Source organism: Danio rerio, chromosome 8, assembly GCF_049306965.1.
Source record: "Danio rerio strain Tuebingen ecotype United States chromosome 8, GRCz12tu, whole genome shotgun sequence".
In the NCBI taxonomy this organism is placed as follows: domain Eukaryota; kingdom Metazoa; phylum Chordata; class Actinopteri; order Cypriniformes; family Danionidae; genus Danio; species Danio rerio.
In genome coordinates this window covers 45,393,841-45,410,632 of record NC_133183.1, presented here as the reverse complement: position 1 = coordinate 45,410,632, position 16,792 = coordinate 45,393,841, and the positions used below count along the sequence as shown (strand labels likewise).

General features: G+C 34.7%; 1 protein-coding gene across 2 annotated transcripts; it reads left to right on the top strand.

Moving 5' to 3' along the window:
* Window positions 1–9,428: 9,428 nt before the first annotated feature.
* On the top strand, window positions 9,429–12,731 carry foxb2 (forkhead box B2). Of its 2 annotated transcripts, XM_021478336.3 has the most exons (3): window positions 9,429–10,499; window positions 10,625–10,672; window positions 10,805–12,731. In XM_021478336.3, exon 3 carries the CDS (start codon window positions 10,855–10,857, stop codon window positions 11,809–11,811), a length of 957 nt encoding a protein of 318 aa, XP_021334011.1. In that variant the 5' UTR covers window positions 9,429–10,499; window positions 10,625–10,672; window positions 10,805–10,854; the 3' UTR covers window positions 11,812–12,731. The 2 variants fall into 2 exon arrangements, with proteins under 2 accessions (XP_021334011.1, XP_005162532.1); XM_005162475.6 differs by lacking the exon at window positions 10,625–10,672 and having other exon boundaries at window positions 10,311–10,499.
* The last annotated feature ends 4,061 nt before the right edge of the window (window positions 12,732–16,792 follow it).

Genomic DNA, 16,792 nt, shown 5'->3' with positions numbered 1-16,792 from the left:
AATGACCATAAAACAAACGGTATAATAAACTGTTTGCCTTGCATTAAAGGATTTGCTGAGTGTCATGTAATTCTTTGCCTTCAGGTTGTGCATTAAAATCATAAACATACAGCAAACTGCAGATTATCCCTTACATACGGGCACCTTCATTTAAAGTGTTACTTGTATATTATTAGTTCAGATCAGGGCTCGATCATTAACACCCGCCAAACGCGGGTTGTGTCAGACAGCTGCTCCCACCAGCCACTTTGGCAGGTTGAATATCATTTTTAAATTCAATTTTTTTTTAAGTCACGCAAACTAAAAACTAATTGCAATGTGACATGTGTTGGCAAATTGACATGCATCCCAGTGTTTGCTCTTGCATGCTTGAGCAGCATCACACAACATAAAAAGTCAAATGAATGAGCACAGATCTCCAAATCACTTTGGTCGAATTCAGTTATTTGAACTTGCTTGGGAGATGATGCATTCTGCATCATTAGTGTTGTGTGGCAATAATGTGGTTTCTATTCATGAATTACCATTGATTTTACATGTAGTCTACTCTCACAAATACTTTATTCATGTTTTTGGTGTAAACCCAGCAGAGGAGTCAATCTAATGATGAAAGATGATTTTAACTTTAACAATGTATCAGTCACTCACATAACATAATAGTCACTTAAACACATAACATGTAATATTGAGTTTAGTGAATTGTAATTGATTAGCCAATTTCTTTTCTCTTTGTGCTTTAGTGCAGACTTTATTCTAGAAGGGACATTATTTATTCTGAAATTATGAAATATTTTAATTCTCTTTAAATGTTGACTACTGTACACCAGCATATGCAGATACTATGCATATTATATTTTGGGTGAGATTTAAATGACCTAAATCAACTAAAATTACTTAAAGTGAAGAATACCAAAGTGATTTTTGTTAGTGAAAAATGCAGAGTGGCTAGTAATTCTGGAAAACTACTAGTCACATTAAATAAATACACATACATACAGTGACTGGTAAGCAAAAAGGTTAATGTCGAGCCCTGGTTAAGATGTACCTTTCCGGTCTACATACATGTTATCAGGAAACACAGCCATCACTAAATTGATACAGAATCATCCTCTTCTGCATTGCACCATTGTATAAAATCACTTTGACACCCCTATTCAAGTGTTTTTCTAACTGTTCAACACAAAAGAAGAATGGTGAATACCAGTAGCCACTGACTTCCATATTAAGAAAAAATGTGTCTACACATTAACAAAACGAAACAAAGTATGGTCTTAGCTTGACATATTTTAAGTCCATCTGAAGCTCTGCAATCCTTAGTCAGATTTCTATGGTTATTGCCACACTTGACTAAGTATTATCTTGTCATTTGCACAAACACATATGGACACATACACTTTCATGCACTAATCAAAGCAAGCGTTTTCAGTCCTTTTGTAAGAATTTATGGCCTAATCCTAAATGCTGTGCTCATGGCTTTGTTCTCTTCTCAAACACAATTAGAAGATAATATATAAATATATACATATTGCAAATGGCATGCATATAAAAGCTTCATTTGAAGCCCGCTCAGGTCATTAGTAACCCAACAGGGCGCTACAGAGCCGCCGGTCCCTTTCTGCCAGTCGACCAGTGGAGATTTATTTGATATTAACTCCCTAATGGCCTAGTTCTTTTTCTAGTAAAATATGCACAAAAGTCCAACATGAGCTCTGCCATTCAGTTGAATGCTTATTTATTCACTAAACGAGGATCTAATGTTCAATGTTCCCTGGATGCTAAGGTAGTTCTGGGGGAGGAAGTCTTCCCCCTACAGCTATATACATCATTTATTTTACACATATCCTGGTATCACACACTGGGCAGTGAGGGGAAAAGAATGGCTTTATGAAAATCAGAACAGTGAGTGTTACAGGGTACATTAAGAGTTGGGGGAGAGCTGCGGAAGTAGAAGAGGAGAGAGTAAGAACGTTGTTGCTGGAGAGAGATGATGTCTCTAGTCTGCCGCCCACAAGCAGCGGGCTGTGCTTGACACCCCTCGGATAGGAAGCGAGCTTTTGCTTACTGTATCTTTTGAACTCTGAGACCCTAGCCATCAAGACAAGTGGTTGTTATTGCACAGTTTTTTTTGCATTTGAATTTATTTAATGCTTTTTTTTAAAGTATGTTTATCTGCTGTGTTGTCTTTAATTGCAGTACTCATGGTGATGAGGCTGGGTGAGACTGTGATGTTTTTGTTTATATTGTGTTAACCAAATTGTAGAATTTAAGATTATGTATAGCTATCATCTGTTTCTGACCACTTTTGCCTAAAACATTTTTTTTGTACTGCTCTTCAAAAGATACAGAAAATACTTAAAGTACAAATTCTAAACATTTTTACCCCTAAGTTCTTGATTTAGTATTTAAACCTTCTGTAATAGTGGAATATGTGCCATTTAATAAGCCATCAGTATAAAAAGATGAATCTCAAAATCATAGAGTTATTATTTATGAGGGTTCAAATAAAAATAAATAAATAAATAATAAAAAAATAAAATAAAAAATATTGCTACATGACATTGTTAGATGAAAAATGCAGTTTTATGGATGCTTCCAATGTGGCCTTCAAATGGCAGGCTACTAATATCACATATCACCCCCAAAATATGCAAATATCACCCCCAAATTTTTGACTGATGAACTGACCTGACTGAACCTCCATCAAGGGTTAGTCAGTGTTTAAGGTTTTTTTGCAAGAGGATTTTTGTTCCATCAGTTTTACCTGATTTTTTAAAATAAAGTTATTAGTTATCTCTTTGTATATATATATATATATATTATATATTATTACAGTGGTAATGAGGACAACAATAATTTGGACTGCTGTGATTTAAAATATTATTCCACAAATGTGTACATTCGCTTAAACTCAGACCTGGCCAATGGTTGAATATGGGTGTTCTGATGTTTGTGAGCTAAGAGAGAAACACACTCAAGTGTAAGTTTTGTGGTTCTGCTTTGTCATGTGCTTGAATCTTTAAATTGATATAATCTGAAGAGCATGTATGTTAGAAGCATTGACTGTGAAAGAGGCACTATAAACGCAAATAAAAATAACAAACTGTGATGGGACTGCATAAACTGTGATGGGTCGCAACTACAGTAACACACCAATAAACTGCTTTAAGAGGAAAAAATTGGGATGTGCAGAGTGAGAAGCTGAGAAGGAGTGGACATAGTGAGAGAGTAAAACACTTCAGAGAAACATCCTACCTCAAACCTTCAAGCATTTACCCTCAACTTTAATGTTAAATAACACTCACATTTTTTTACTTGTTCAAACTAACTAATTAAAATGACCTGAAACAACACAATTCTTGAGATTTCATTGGGACAACTTATTTTTTATGTTTAACCCATATAAATTTGTTAAAAGTGCTAAGTTAACCTAATCGATTTGTGTTGGGGCAACATGAATGAATTGTGTAAAACCTTGCACTTTTTCCAGTAAATAAAACATAAATTCCATATTTACTAAAAAAGAAAATAGATTGTGTCCTCCTGGCAGCACAATACATTAACGCCTGTCACAAAAAGAGAGAGGAGACCAATAAAAACATAAGTGATGCGCTTTAAAAACAGAAGTGATGCGCTTGCAAACACACACACACACACACGCACACACACACGCACACACACACACACACACACATACACACACGCGTACACACACACACACACACACTCACTTCTAGATGGTTGTAAATGAATTATTGTGAATATACTGATAAATATTACTGTAATATAATTATCGTAAAAATTGTAAATGCTGTTTATTATGATTTATTATTATGATTTCTTTTTTGAAAAGCATTCATTTATTTCGAATGTTGACAACTGTGTGTATATACAATTGAATTCAGATTTATTAGCATCCTGAATTATTAGCCCCACTGTTTATTTTTTCCCCCAAATCTGTTTAACATAAAGTTTTTTTTCAATACATTTCTAATCATTATAGTTTAAATAACTGATTTATTTTATCTTTGCCATGATGACAGTAAATAATACTTTACTAGATATATTCAAGACACTTCTACACAGCTTAAAGTGACATTTAATGGCTTAACTAGGTTAATTAGGTTAACTAGACAGGTTATTAGGCAAGTTATTGTATAACAATGGTTTGTTCTGTAGAGTAGACTATTGAAAAAATATATAGTTTAAAGGGGCAAATAATTTTGACCCTAAAATGTTTTTTTTTTTTTATTAAAAACTGCTTTTATTTAAGCCAAAATATAACAAATAAGACTTTCTCCAGAAGAAAAAAACATTATGCACACACAGTAGTGTAGACATTTGAAGTGAACAAATGCTTTTCAAAATTGGTGGTGTTCAATAACTTTAGGACAACTTTTATGAAAGGTGATGAATCCACTTCAAATGTTGACTACTGTATGAGCATAACATAGTAAACACAGTAAATAGTAGAAGTAAATATAATAATGATGAATCATAATAAACAGCATTTCAAGATTAAACATTAAATGATTCTATATACAATATATACAATATTTTTTGTTTACTATATATTAGATTGTTTACAGAACAAAGCATTGTTACACAAGGACTTGCCTAATAACCCTAACTTGCCTACTTAACCTAGTTAAGCCTTTAAATTGCACTTTAAGCTGAATACTAATATCTTGAACGATATCTAGTAAAATCTATTCTTTATCGATATATTTATTCTTGATATTATAAGTAAAATCTTCATCTATTGCTCAGTCATTTAATCAGCATTTTTCGTCTGTTAGTCCCACAATAGTATCTGATTCTAATTTAAATATTGGTACCATATATGAGACTTTTTCTTGTAACAGTTGCTTTCAGTTTAGGAATTTTACCTATTGAAATTCAGAATGTTATTAAGGAATTAAGTGGAAGTAGTGGTGCTGGAGGGTATTGATAATAAGTTTCTTAAACTGTCTTATTATGTATCCACTAGCTGAGTTGTTTAATTTATCTACATCTGAAATACCATATATTTGGAAAATGGGACGCATTACCCCACTTCACAAGGGTGGTGATGTACTTGATATCAACAACTGTAGACCTATATCCATTATATGTTCTATTGCTAAAGTTCTTGAAAAAAACAATATATAAACAACTTTCAGAATATTTAAGTGGCAATAATATTTTATCTGGTTTTAGATCTAATCACTCCACAACTACTATATTACTTAAGTTTACTAATGATTTGTTTGCTGCGGCTGATGAGGGTAAACTCACAGGTGCTATTTTTCTTGATTTATCCAAAGCATTTGATCTAGTTGATCAATAATTACTGTGATAAGCTTCGTGCCATTGGTCTGTCTGAAAATGCAAGTATGTGGTTTAACGCATAATAGAAAACAATGTGTAGTATTAAAAGGGTTTAACTCTGACTTTTTGGTCCAAGAAAGAGGTGTTCTTCGGGGTCAATACTAGGACCACTTCTCTTCTCTATTTATGTTAATAATTTACTGTTGATTCTCAATAAACGTAGTGTCCAACTTTATGCTGATGATACCATCATATATGTGTCAGATTCTGATATCTCACAAATTCAGTTGTCCCTTCAGTATTTTAATCTCTTACAAAATTGGCTGTTAGATATAAACTAAAGCTTAATAAAACTTCTTGAAAAGTCTTACATCATGGTTTTTGGTTCCAGACGAAAACTTAAATCAAAAAGTTACTCTTATTCTATATTATGTAATGACGGTACTTCTTTGAATGAAGTCGATACAATTAAATACCTTGGAGTGTGGCTTGATTCTGAACTTTCCTATAAATCACATATTAATCATATCGTAAGCAAAGTTAACTTTGGAATTAGTACCTTATATCGGTCTAGGCATTGTTTTTCATTTAAGGTTCGCAAGAAACTTGCTCTTCAACTTAGTTTGCCAATATTTGATTATTGCAATATTGTTTATCAGAGTGCATCAAAATTAGATCTTGCTCCCCTTAATACGGCATGTAATAACTTTGCAGATTTGTTCTGGGTTGTTCTTTTAATACACATCATGTTTAATGTATGATCTGTTGCAGTGGCCAACTTTGCACACAAGACGACATATTCATTGGCTTCAATTTATATTTAAATGTATTTATTTTGAGTATCCTTACTATTTACAACAATATTTTGTTTGTTTTTCCTAAAATTATCGAGTTAGACATTCTGTTCAGATTTAATTTTTTGTTCCTTGTTGTAAAAAATCTATGGGTTAAAAGAGTTTTTATGTTTAAGGGTCCATCGGATTGGAGTAAAAAAAGGTCAATAAGCAGACTTTGTTATCATATTTTTCTTTGGATTGTACTTGGGTTTTTGATGTGTGTGTGTGTTTTTTTTTTTTTTTTTTTTTTTTGGTGATTGATTTACTGATCTATATAAAGTTTTTTCTACATATATATAAATATGTGTGTATGTATACTACTCCACCCCCCCCTCCCTTCTTTTTTTTTTTTTTTTTACTTTTTAGTGTTTAGCCCAACTGTTTCAGTGGATTTTAGTATATTGTATTTTATTTAAATTTTTCCAAAAAATCTTTGATGGTTATACGCTGTGAAATAACTGAGAACATTCAGCACAGTGAAATGGAACTGTATTGCAGTCAAGATCTCCTTGGAACTTTAAAGAAGCGGTTCGCTGAAAAAAATTGCATACTTTAATGTTCACAAGTCAATTAAGCATTCAATAACCTGTAATATAATATAATATAATATAATATAATATAATATAATATAATATAATATAATATAATATAATATAATCCCTGTGATGGGTTGCAGCTGGAAGGGCATCCGCTATGTAAAACACATGCCAGACAAGTTGGTGGTTGATTCCACTGTGATGACCCCAGATTAATAAAGGGACTAAGCTGAAAAGAAAATGAATGAATGAATGAATGAACGAATGAATGAATGAATAATAGAATAGAATAGAATAGAATAGAATAGAATAGAATAGAATAGAATAGAATAGAATAGAATAGAATAGAATAGAATTTTTAATAATATATTATTATACATTTTTACCAAATATTTTCGGCACACACTGTAAATATTTAGGTTGTCCCAATATTAATTGATTAAGTTAACTTAACAATTTTAACAAATTTATGTGGATTGAACATAAAAAAGTTACGTTATCCCAATATCTCAACAACTGTGTTGTTTCAGCTCATTTTAATAAGTAGTTTGAACAAGCAAAAACATATTTATTTATTAAGTGCAAATAGCCAACTGCCAATAGGACATTTTGAGATTGAAGAAGGGAAAATGTTACATAAATACCAAAGTCAGTGGTTGACTGGTTTGTATTTAGCTTATGATGAACAAAATTTATTTTTAAAGGTCTGTACAACAGGCATTAAAGTGTAGGAAGAAATGTTGATAGTAAAATAGGTATGGTTAATGAATTGGAATAAGCATTTTTAAGGTAAGGAATAACAGTAGGGAAAGGCTTTGGCGGGTAAGGGCCACTGACTGAGGGCCCATTTAGTGTGTCTGGGGGTGTGAATGGATTGTATACCAACTGCACGATTCACTAAGCTCTCACCAGGGGATAGAGATAGATAGTTTTAATGTGTGTGAGTGAAAAAAATGTAAGTAAGGATGAGAGAGTCTGTGTGTACCGAAAACTAAAATCTGTAGGCGAATAGGTTGTATAGTCTGTTGTGTATATCAACTAGCTGCAGGTACTGTAAGAAGATGAATCAGTTTGTCTATATTAAAAATATAAACCAGAGGCAACGAGAAAGGACAAGCCTATACAGTAAACCAAGTGTCAAAATATCATCTGTGTCGGAGTTTGTGGACAGATAAAGCATAATCTTAAAACTTTGCTTTAGGGTTAATATAACCAAACATCCCTCTGATAAAAAATCTTGAATTTATAAAGGTGTAAATGGAGGACCAGGACTGCCTTAAAATGAGACATTAAACAGATGAACTTGATCACTTTGAGTGTGATGAGAAACTCATATGTTAATCGGCATCAATAAATCATTTGAAGGCCAAGAAGTCCTCTTGCTGGTGCCAAAGTCTCATTTCCCAATAGGATCACTCTAATTGATTTAAATGCTTCACCCTTGCGGCAACCGCTACCATTCTCACTAAGTAAGGGGTCTTTAACATTATTATTATTACCGATTCTCTATTTTCTATTGTACGACGTTAGTCAGAATCTCTCGCCCAAAGCTGAAAAATATTTATTAGCATCTTGCAACAAACAGACGAGCCCCCAGCATTCATCGCCACCCCCCGTAGCGGCCCAGAGCCGACGCCCCCTCCCGCCTCGACCCTCCCTGCTCAGCCTCGCAATAGCGCACTCATCTCCCCATCTCCGTTTTTACCACGTTCAGCTCTTAATTTATGCCAAATTAATTGATACATCTTTTATAATTGATGTGCTGTAAAATTAATGAGTAATTTATGTAATTAGTCAATTAAGGCTAATTCCAGCATATGTTCAATATGCCCAGAAGGTGCGCTTTACAAGTTGTTATTTGTCCAGGAGTTGAATGCAGCGAAAACTCGACTAATTAATTTCTTATGCATATCAGTGTGTTGTCTACTTAACACTGCGCTTTGTGGGATTAGGTTTAATATTGATCTAAACAACACGGTGAGGAGGAACGCGCGCGCTCCCGCTGCTGCATCGAAGGGCCTTTCCTGTGCCAAGAGCTCCACATGATTCGTGTCAAAGGCGCTTTTAAATACACGTTATTCTTCGGCGGCTCGGCGCTTAAGTTGAATTTCAAAATACATTTAGCCCGGAGGGTAATGACGCTGAGTGTCGCCGCGTGTGAAATATGCACGCGACTCGCTCGCCAGTGACCCTTTAAACTAGAGAAAACTAGAGCTCTTCAGGAACATAATGAGAAAGATCTGTTGGCTAATTAATTGACACCGTTTTGAATATTCATCTCTAATATAACCACTACGCCTTTAATTATAGTGTTGGACATCTCTCTCTGGAAGGTAAATCACAGAAGGCTTAATTAATGTAATGTATTCGCTACCCGCCGGGAACCCAAGTGAAGAAGGCGCCTGGTGGGACAGTGCCGTGACACCTGGCCGCACAAGAGCGGCGGCGCTTTTGTTATTCTGTTTACTGGAGTAAATGTTCTCAGGTTTTGTGGGGAAGCGTTTATCCTTGTGAAATCCGTGTAAAGCGCAAACCGCTTGACAGGTTAACTTTTTTTTCTCGGCCTGATGAAAACTGGCGCGCTCTTGGTGCTTGTAAACGTGCGCTTTCAGCTTTTGAATCAGCTTATCACAACAAAATAAAATGAAATTAAAATTAAACAAAATACAAAAAAAAAAAAAAGGAAATTACTCAGAAGAATGGAATAGTGAAAGAGTCTATAAATTTGTTTGCAATATGTTTGCAGGCTAAACTACGTGGGAGCAAGGACAGAAATTATTAACGCATGCATAAACTTTGATGGCATTTGGAAGACTACAAACTTAACAGTCAAATGGATATGTTATTATATCAAATTTCAGAATAACATAAATGTTACTTAAATAAAAAATATATATAACATAGTGTGCATAATTAAACAACATATAAGATAATATGCATTTGTTAGATATACTGAAGTAAAGGGAAAATAAAGATTTAATGTAATTACACGTTTGTATTCTCATGATTCTTTTCATGTTAAAACAGTCTATTGAGAACAGATGAACCACTTCACTGTAAAATATTTTAATTTTTCATATCAGTCATTAGTCTCGCAGAACAACAACAAAGAATTGTTCATATTGTAGTGCAGATTTTACCATATAATTTTAATATTCTATACATGTACAATTTATCTTCATAAGCTGTGGCGTAACACTGAAACTCACTCATTTTAGATGTTGGTACAATAAACAGCATAAAATATGCGTACATAACAGATTACCAAATAATAATATAACCATTTTAATTAGATAAATACTTTGGCTTGTACCAGGAATGCCCGTCTCGTCGTACAAATTGATTTACTTTTACTCTTACATGACAAGTTTTTGTGAGAGAGAGATAAAAATAACACAATACAGTGAACGTAAACATGAAGTATATATAGTTTTTTCTGGAATTCGACACGTTTAAAATAATGTCAGCTCTTTATTTCTAGCGCATGAAATCCAACATGCATAGCATTAGTCTTGCAATGTGTGTTATCATTATCAGACTCATTAGTGTGCGCGCAGCTCTTTGCCTCTGATTGGTGGAGATGAATGGGTCTAAACGCATATGAATTTAGACACTCCCCTGTTTACCCCTTATTCGTCCAAAAGTCAGTGTCATCATAATAAAACGCAACTAGCTGGGGGTCTGGACCTCTGCCATTCTTACAAAAGCGTCGCGGATCCTCTGTGTGTCTAAGCCAAGTTCATGCATCCCCTGCAGGAGAAGTTCTTGCGTTCTGAGAGGACACCTGTGTCGCAGGCACTTGAGGAGTATCATAAGAGAGGTAACTTTGTAAATGATTCGTTCTGTTTTACATTGTTTTGTCTTACTCGTGTTAATATTTATTTTTTTTATAATTATTATTATTTTTATTTAACTTTTTTTTTTTTTTTTTTTTTTTTACTTTAGGAAATGTATCCATACGGTTATATAAAGCAGATGTAAAAATACAAACAGGTGAAGTTGTCTAAAATAAACTAATGCTATAGTGTGCTAAATAATAATTGAAAGCAAAAAAAAAAAAAATATATATATATATATATATTTTAATGTTCATATTATTTTTATTTTATTTATTTATTTAAACAGAGAATATGCTGGCTTGCTTCTGATTGATTGCTCTGAGAATTTAAAAAGCCATGCCCCGGCCAGGGAAGAACTCCTACAGTGACCAGAAACCTCCATATTCATACATCTCTCTGACTGCCATGGCCATCCAAAGCTGCTCTGAGAAGATGCTCCCTCTCAGTGACATCTACAAATTTATCATGGATCGTTTCCCATATTACCGAGAGAACACTCAGCGTTGGCAAAACTCACTCCGGCACAACCTTTCCTTCAACGACTGCTTCATTAAGATCCCTCGACGCCCTGACCAGCCAGGCAAGGGCAGCTTCTGGGCCCTGCATCCAGACTGTGGAGACATGTTTGAGAATGGCAGCTTCCTGCGCCGCCGCAAACGTTTTAAGCTCCTTCGAGTAGAACATTCGGCATGCAAGAGTAGCCCCTTGCTACACTCCTACCATTCTCACCATCATACTCAGCACTCATTGCATCAGTCCCACCATCATTCGGGGAAGCTGGGTGTGGGACATCCAGAATACCTGGGCACCATGGGCCGACTTTCCCACTTCCAGAGCTACACACTCAGTGGTGGGCAGACCGGCAGCTTTAAGCATCCGTTTGCCATCGAGAGTCTGATCGGCCGAGACTATAAAGGAGTGATGGCTAGTGGTTTACCTATTGCATCGGTCATGCATCACCTGGGCTATCCGATGCCCCCTCAGCTGGGTGGTATGGTCAATTCTGTGTGGCCACACGTTGGCATGCTGTCCGAGCCAGTGTCATCAGACTATCCCCCATTCAGTGTGGCAGTGAAGGGGCTTTACCATCATCATCCTGGAACCCAGAGCTTGCCTGCTGTGCCCATGCCCATCAAACCTACACCGACCCTGGGCACAGTGTCCAGCTTAACTGCCATTACACCAGGAGTTACACAGTTGTGCCCAAGAACAGCAGCAATGATGGAAAGAGATGCAGCAGCTCTTATTGAGGAAAAAAGTGCATCTCTTCATCCTGCTCACTTGCAGTCTTGAGGCTGAAGACTCACGACAAGGGTGTTTAGAGCACGTTTTGGATCTCTTTGGACTTAATATGCCAACCTTTTCCTGAAGATCTGTAATGTCATTTAAAAACTGCTAAAGAAGCACTTTTGGCTTTGTATTTTAGGCTTCTTTATATTATGCAGAGGGCAGATTTTGTCTGAAGTTTGCCGTTTTCTGCTTCGTGTTTAATGAGGTATGTGTACACGCTTTAACTTCTTTAAAATGTATACTGTACAAAGGACTGTATAAACTTAAAAGAGAAAATAAGTAACTGATTTAGCTTTTTTAACATTTAATTAAGCCTTATACAAGTTATTATAACTACACAAACTGTGTAAAATGAAACAAAAGCTGATGGGTTTGCATACAACTATGATTTGCACGCTACTACGCTACAGTTAAATCAACAAAGAAGATTGCTGTGTATGTAGAAAAATATCCAATAACCCAAAGTGAATTTTGCTAAATCATTGTATGTAAAATAGAAAATACATTTATGTTAAAAATGTTGTTATTTATTGTAATAAATTGTAAACTGTATTTGTATATATGTGTAGAATATAATGACTTACATAATTTGAATTGCACTTGTGGTACTTACCAATATATGATCAAAACATTTAATGAAAGTCAAGCAGTCAAACAGATAGTTATAGTAAATAAAAGTTGCCTTGGCTTAAGTATGCTATTTTAAAGTGATATGAATTTCAACTCGGGCAGTATAACTGTATAATTTTCTGAAAATTAAATGTTTTTACAGTAAAATCATGTCTAGTCACCGCATGTTTCAGCGCGTGCATGTGTTTGTGTTAAATAAGAACAGATTAATCAAATCAGTCGTGTGCTTGTGTGTGTTGTATATGTGCCTTCAATTCTTTTTAAAGCTAATTCAGTTTTCAAGAAAAGGAAAGGAAAGTACAATATTACAGTATGTTTCACTTTGTAAATAATTTATGTCTCTATGTATCAGATTTTTTCACAATACTCAAGCATAACAGCATAAAATAGCTTCACATCCTCACTTTTTTAACATTAAAACAAATGTTACTCCAACGTATAGAAATGAAATCCAAGTCTGTTAGTCAAACTACAGAAAACATGATGCTGTCCAGCTGAGGAGCATTTGCCTAATCAGTTGCTAAATCCTGGTTTATTATATTTATTACTATTAGTAGTTGTAGTAGTAGTATTTATTTATTTATTTATTTATTTATTTATGTTGCTATTCACATGTTTGACAACCAATTAATTTCCAGGTATTGGTATTTTATGTAACTTTCTAATGTGGCAGGGGTTATTCAGGAGCTCCATAATTAGTGGTGATAGAGAGGTATCTCTTTTCTATCTACATTTATTTTTATTTTTTAAGTTGTGGTCATCCATTATTAACTATTAAAATTAAGTCTTTTATTTCAAGTATCAAACATTAACTTGAAACATTTAAGAAAGCTAGGAATTTTAAAGTGCATTTAATGCAGATTTGTTTGAAATGAAAAAGTAAACAAACAAGTAAACAAAATAAAATATAACATTTTACATAAAACTTGTGTAACAACAAATTGCTAAATAAATTTAACTTTCTTTCTTTCTTTCTTTCTTTCTTTCTTTCTTTCTTTCTTTCTTTCTTTCTTTCTTTCTATACGTTTTGCTGAAATAGATGCACAGACAGTTAAAAGAATCATGATGGCTATAGGGTCAGTTAAGTGATTAATTTTAATGTTAGTTTAAAAATCAACACATTAAAATCAACACGGGCGAGGCAGTGGCGCAGTAGGTAGTGCTGTCGCCTCACAGCAAGAAGGTCGCTGGGTTGCTGGTTTGAACCTCGGCTCAGTTGGCGTTTCTGTGTGGAGTTTGCATGTTCTCCCTACCTTCGCGTGGGTTTCCTCCAGGTTCTCCGGTTTCCCCCACAGTCCAAAGACATGCGGTACTGGTGAATTGGGTAGGCTAAATTGTCCGTAGTGTGTGTGTCTGTGTGAATGTGTGTGTGTGTGTGTGGATGTTTCCCAGAGATGGGTTGCGGCTGGAAGGGCATCCGCTGCGTAAAAACTTGCTGGATAAGTTGACGGTTCATTCCGCTGTGGCGACCCCAGATTAATAAAGGGACTAAGCCGACAAGAAAATGAATGAATGAATGAATGAATAAAATCAACACATTTTATTTGCCAGATTATAAATGATTATATATTAGAATCCTTATTTGCTTGCTTGATCTCTCTCTCTCTCTCTCTCTCTCTCTTTCTCTCTGTGTGTGTGTGTGTGTGTGTGTTTGTGTGAGTGTTTGTCTGAGATGCCGTGTTACACATAAATCACCAGAAGGAGAAGGCCACATTACTTCAAAAGCAGCCGTTTCATAAAGTTGTTTTGTGCTGCTCTTCTTGACATAAATTTTACCTTTGAAGCTGACAAGCTGGTCCTCTTCACAACACAAAAGCTGCCAGTTGGGAGGCCATTTAGAGTGTCACTGTTTAGCATGGCAAAGGTTCTTTTATACATCTTGATATGTGCACACCAGGAGTGAACCGAACCTGCTCTCTGAACAAATAAGATGCACAAGTGGCTGGCTCATATAAAGACTACACCCACATCAAATCTAGTCAATGTAATCTTTCTTGCACTTGTTCTTTTCATAACTCTCTGGATTCATTTCTTTCAATTTCTTGACATCTTCAAGGACATAAGATTTGTCATGTCATAAGCAGCGACACTAAACATTTCAAACAAAATGTGACATTTTTAAGTAAGTTTTTGATATAAAAAAAATACACTTTGTGCAAGAAATCATCTCATTTAAAGCAACTATGTAACCATTTACTGAAATTATGATTATGCTATAATATTTCAGTGTGTGATGATTTTTTTCAGTCCTTGAGTCTTTTAATATGGATTATCTGGAAAACTATAATGAATAGGAATGAGGTCATTGTGAAGTTGCTGGTTTGCGGATTGTAAAGGGCCAGAATTTAATATGAGGTATTATTGTTAATTACTGTGCAACAGGGTTGAGGTGACACATTCATGTCTTAATGACTGCAAAGACTTTGCCTTTGTAATGAACCTTTTTATTCATGAATCTACTCGTCTCAGCAACACCACAGAAAATTAGTATTATTGCATAATTATTTATAAATGTTATAATATAATTTTTTGTGTATGTGTGTTCGTCTACGATTTTATATAGTATAATTTCTTTTATTTTATATATAGTTTTTTTTTTGACATCCTCTGCCTATGCATTGATGAAATTAACAGCTGGATGTGTCAAAACTAAACAAAGAGAAAAGTGAAGACATTGCGTTTAGGAACAGAGATGAGGTTCTCAAAGAAAATGTTTACCTTGGCTCTGAGGGTCAAACAACAAAAAATAAGGCCAAGAAACTTGGTGTGATTCTGGAGTCAGATATGAATTTCAGTGGTCATGCCAAAGCAGTAATTAAATTAGCATGCTATCAAAAACATTGCAAGAATTAGATGCTTTTTTCCCAGTGAAGACTTTGAGAAACATGTTCATGCTTTCATCGGCAACAGGGTGGATTACTGTAATTGACTCTTCACTGGCCTTTCTAAAAAGACAGACAGTTGCAGCTCATCCAGAACCCTGCTGCCAGGATTCTGTCCAGAACCAGAAAATCAAAGCACATCGCACCTGTCCTCAGGTCTTTGCACTGGCTCCCAGTGACATTCACATTAGATTTTAAAGTATTATTATTTGTCTATAAACCACTAAATGGCCTAGGACCTCAATACATTACAGATATGCTCACTGAATACCAGTTGTGTAAAGTAACTAATTAAATAAATATACTAAAACAACTGTAATTAAGTATTTTTTTCAGGAATTGTAAATTACTAAGTAGTTTTAAAAATGTGTACTTTTTCCCCATATTTGCATTTTTCTTTTTGTGCAGTATCGGTACTTTTACTCCCCTACTTTCCTTCAACCTGCAGTCACTACTTTTTTTTTTCTTGTCTATGGGGATTAGAAAAATCAGTCCTGCGAGTCCAATTTTACATTTACACACTTCCACAAATTACAAGTAAAGTTTTTTTAAAGCGTAATACACACTACTCACTACTCTCGAGTACTTTTGAAAGATCTACTCTTTACTCATACTTTGAGTAATATTTTCAACAGATACGTTTAAAGTATTTGCACTACATTTTTAGGCAAGTAATTGTACTTTTACTTGAGTATGATTTTTCAGTACTCTTTCCACCACTGCTGAATACAAATGTAACAGATCTCTCAGATATTTAGGATCAAATAAACTAGAAATTCCAAGAGTGGGTAAATCCGCCTTCAGCTATTACGCCCCTCACTGGTGGAATCAGCTTCCAGAAATGATCAGATGTGCTCCAACATTAGGCACATTAAAATCAAGACTGAAAACACATATAAACGCAAACAAACTTGCCTTGCCTTTTATTTTTGATTCCCTTGTGGCTGTTCTCAGTTATAGTGAAAGCTCAAAGATTTGTATTTTTTTTTTTTTGGTTCATTGCTTGGCATGTTCTTTCTGCTTTTCACCTTCAACACACCTCGAGCCATAAGTCACTATCTCATAATAAAATGCTAATCTGCTATGTATTAACAAAAGATAAAAAAAAGGTCACCAGTGTTGTAGATCTGATCACTAATTCTCTCTCTTTCTCTGTGATTCAAACACCCACATTCAGTTTGCCCTCTGGGCTAATTGAAATGGTTGGAGGTTGTCCTTTTAACAAGGATTGTTAGATGCAGCCAAGTCCTGTGTTAATGGTCCTCAATATAGCAGATTGTCTGGTGCTGAACTGCTTTCTCTTATTACCTTCATGATTTTTGAAGAATTAAAATCAGTTTTTGGGACTTTTTGAAAACAATTTTAAGTATTTTATCATTTTCAGATGTCCTAAAAAGAGTTGAGGAGACCAGGGCTCTACTCAGGGTCTTACATTTTTTCTTACAGGGTCTTAGCTTATATGTCTTATGGTG

What these genes read in the sequence shown, in the direction of transcription:
- foxb2 (XM_021478336.3), top strand. Translation starts at nt 10,855, where the DNA reads ATGCCCCGGCCAGGGAAGAACTCCTACAGTGACCAGAAACCTCCATAT.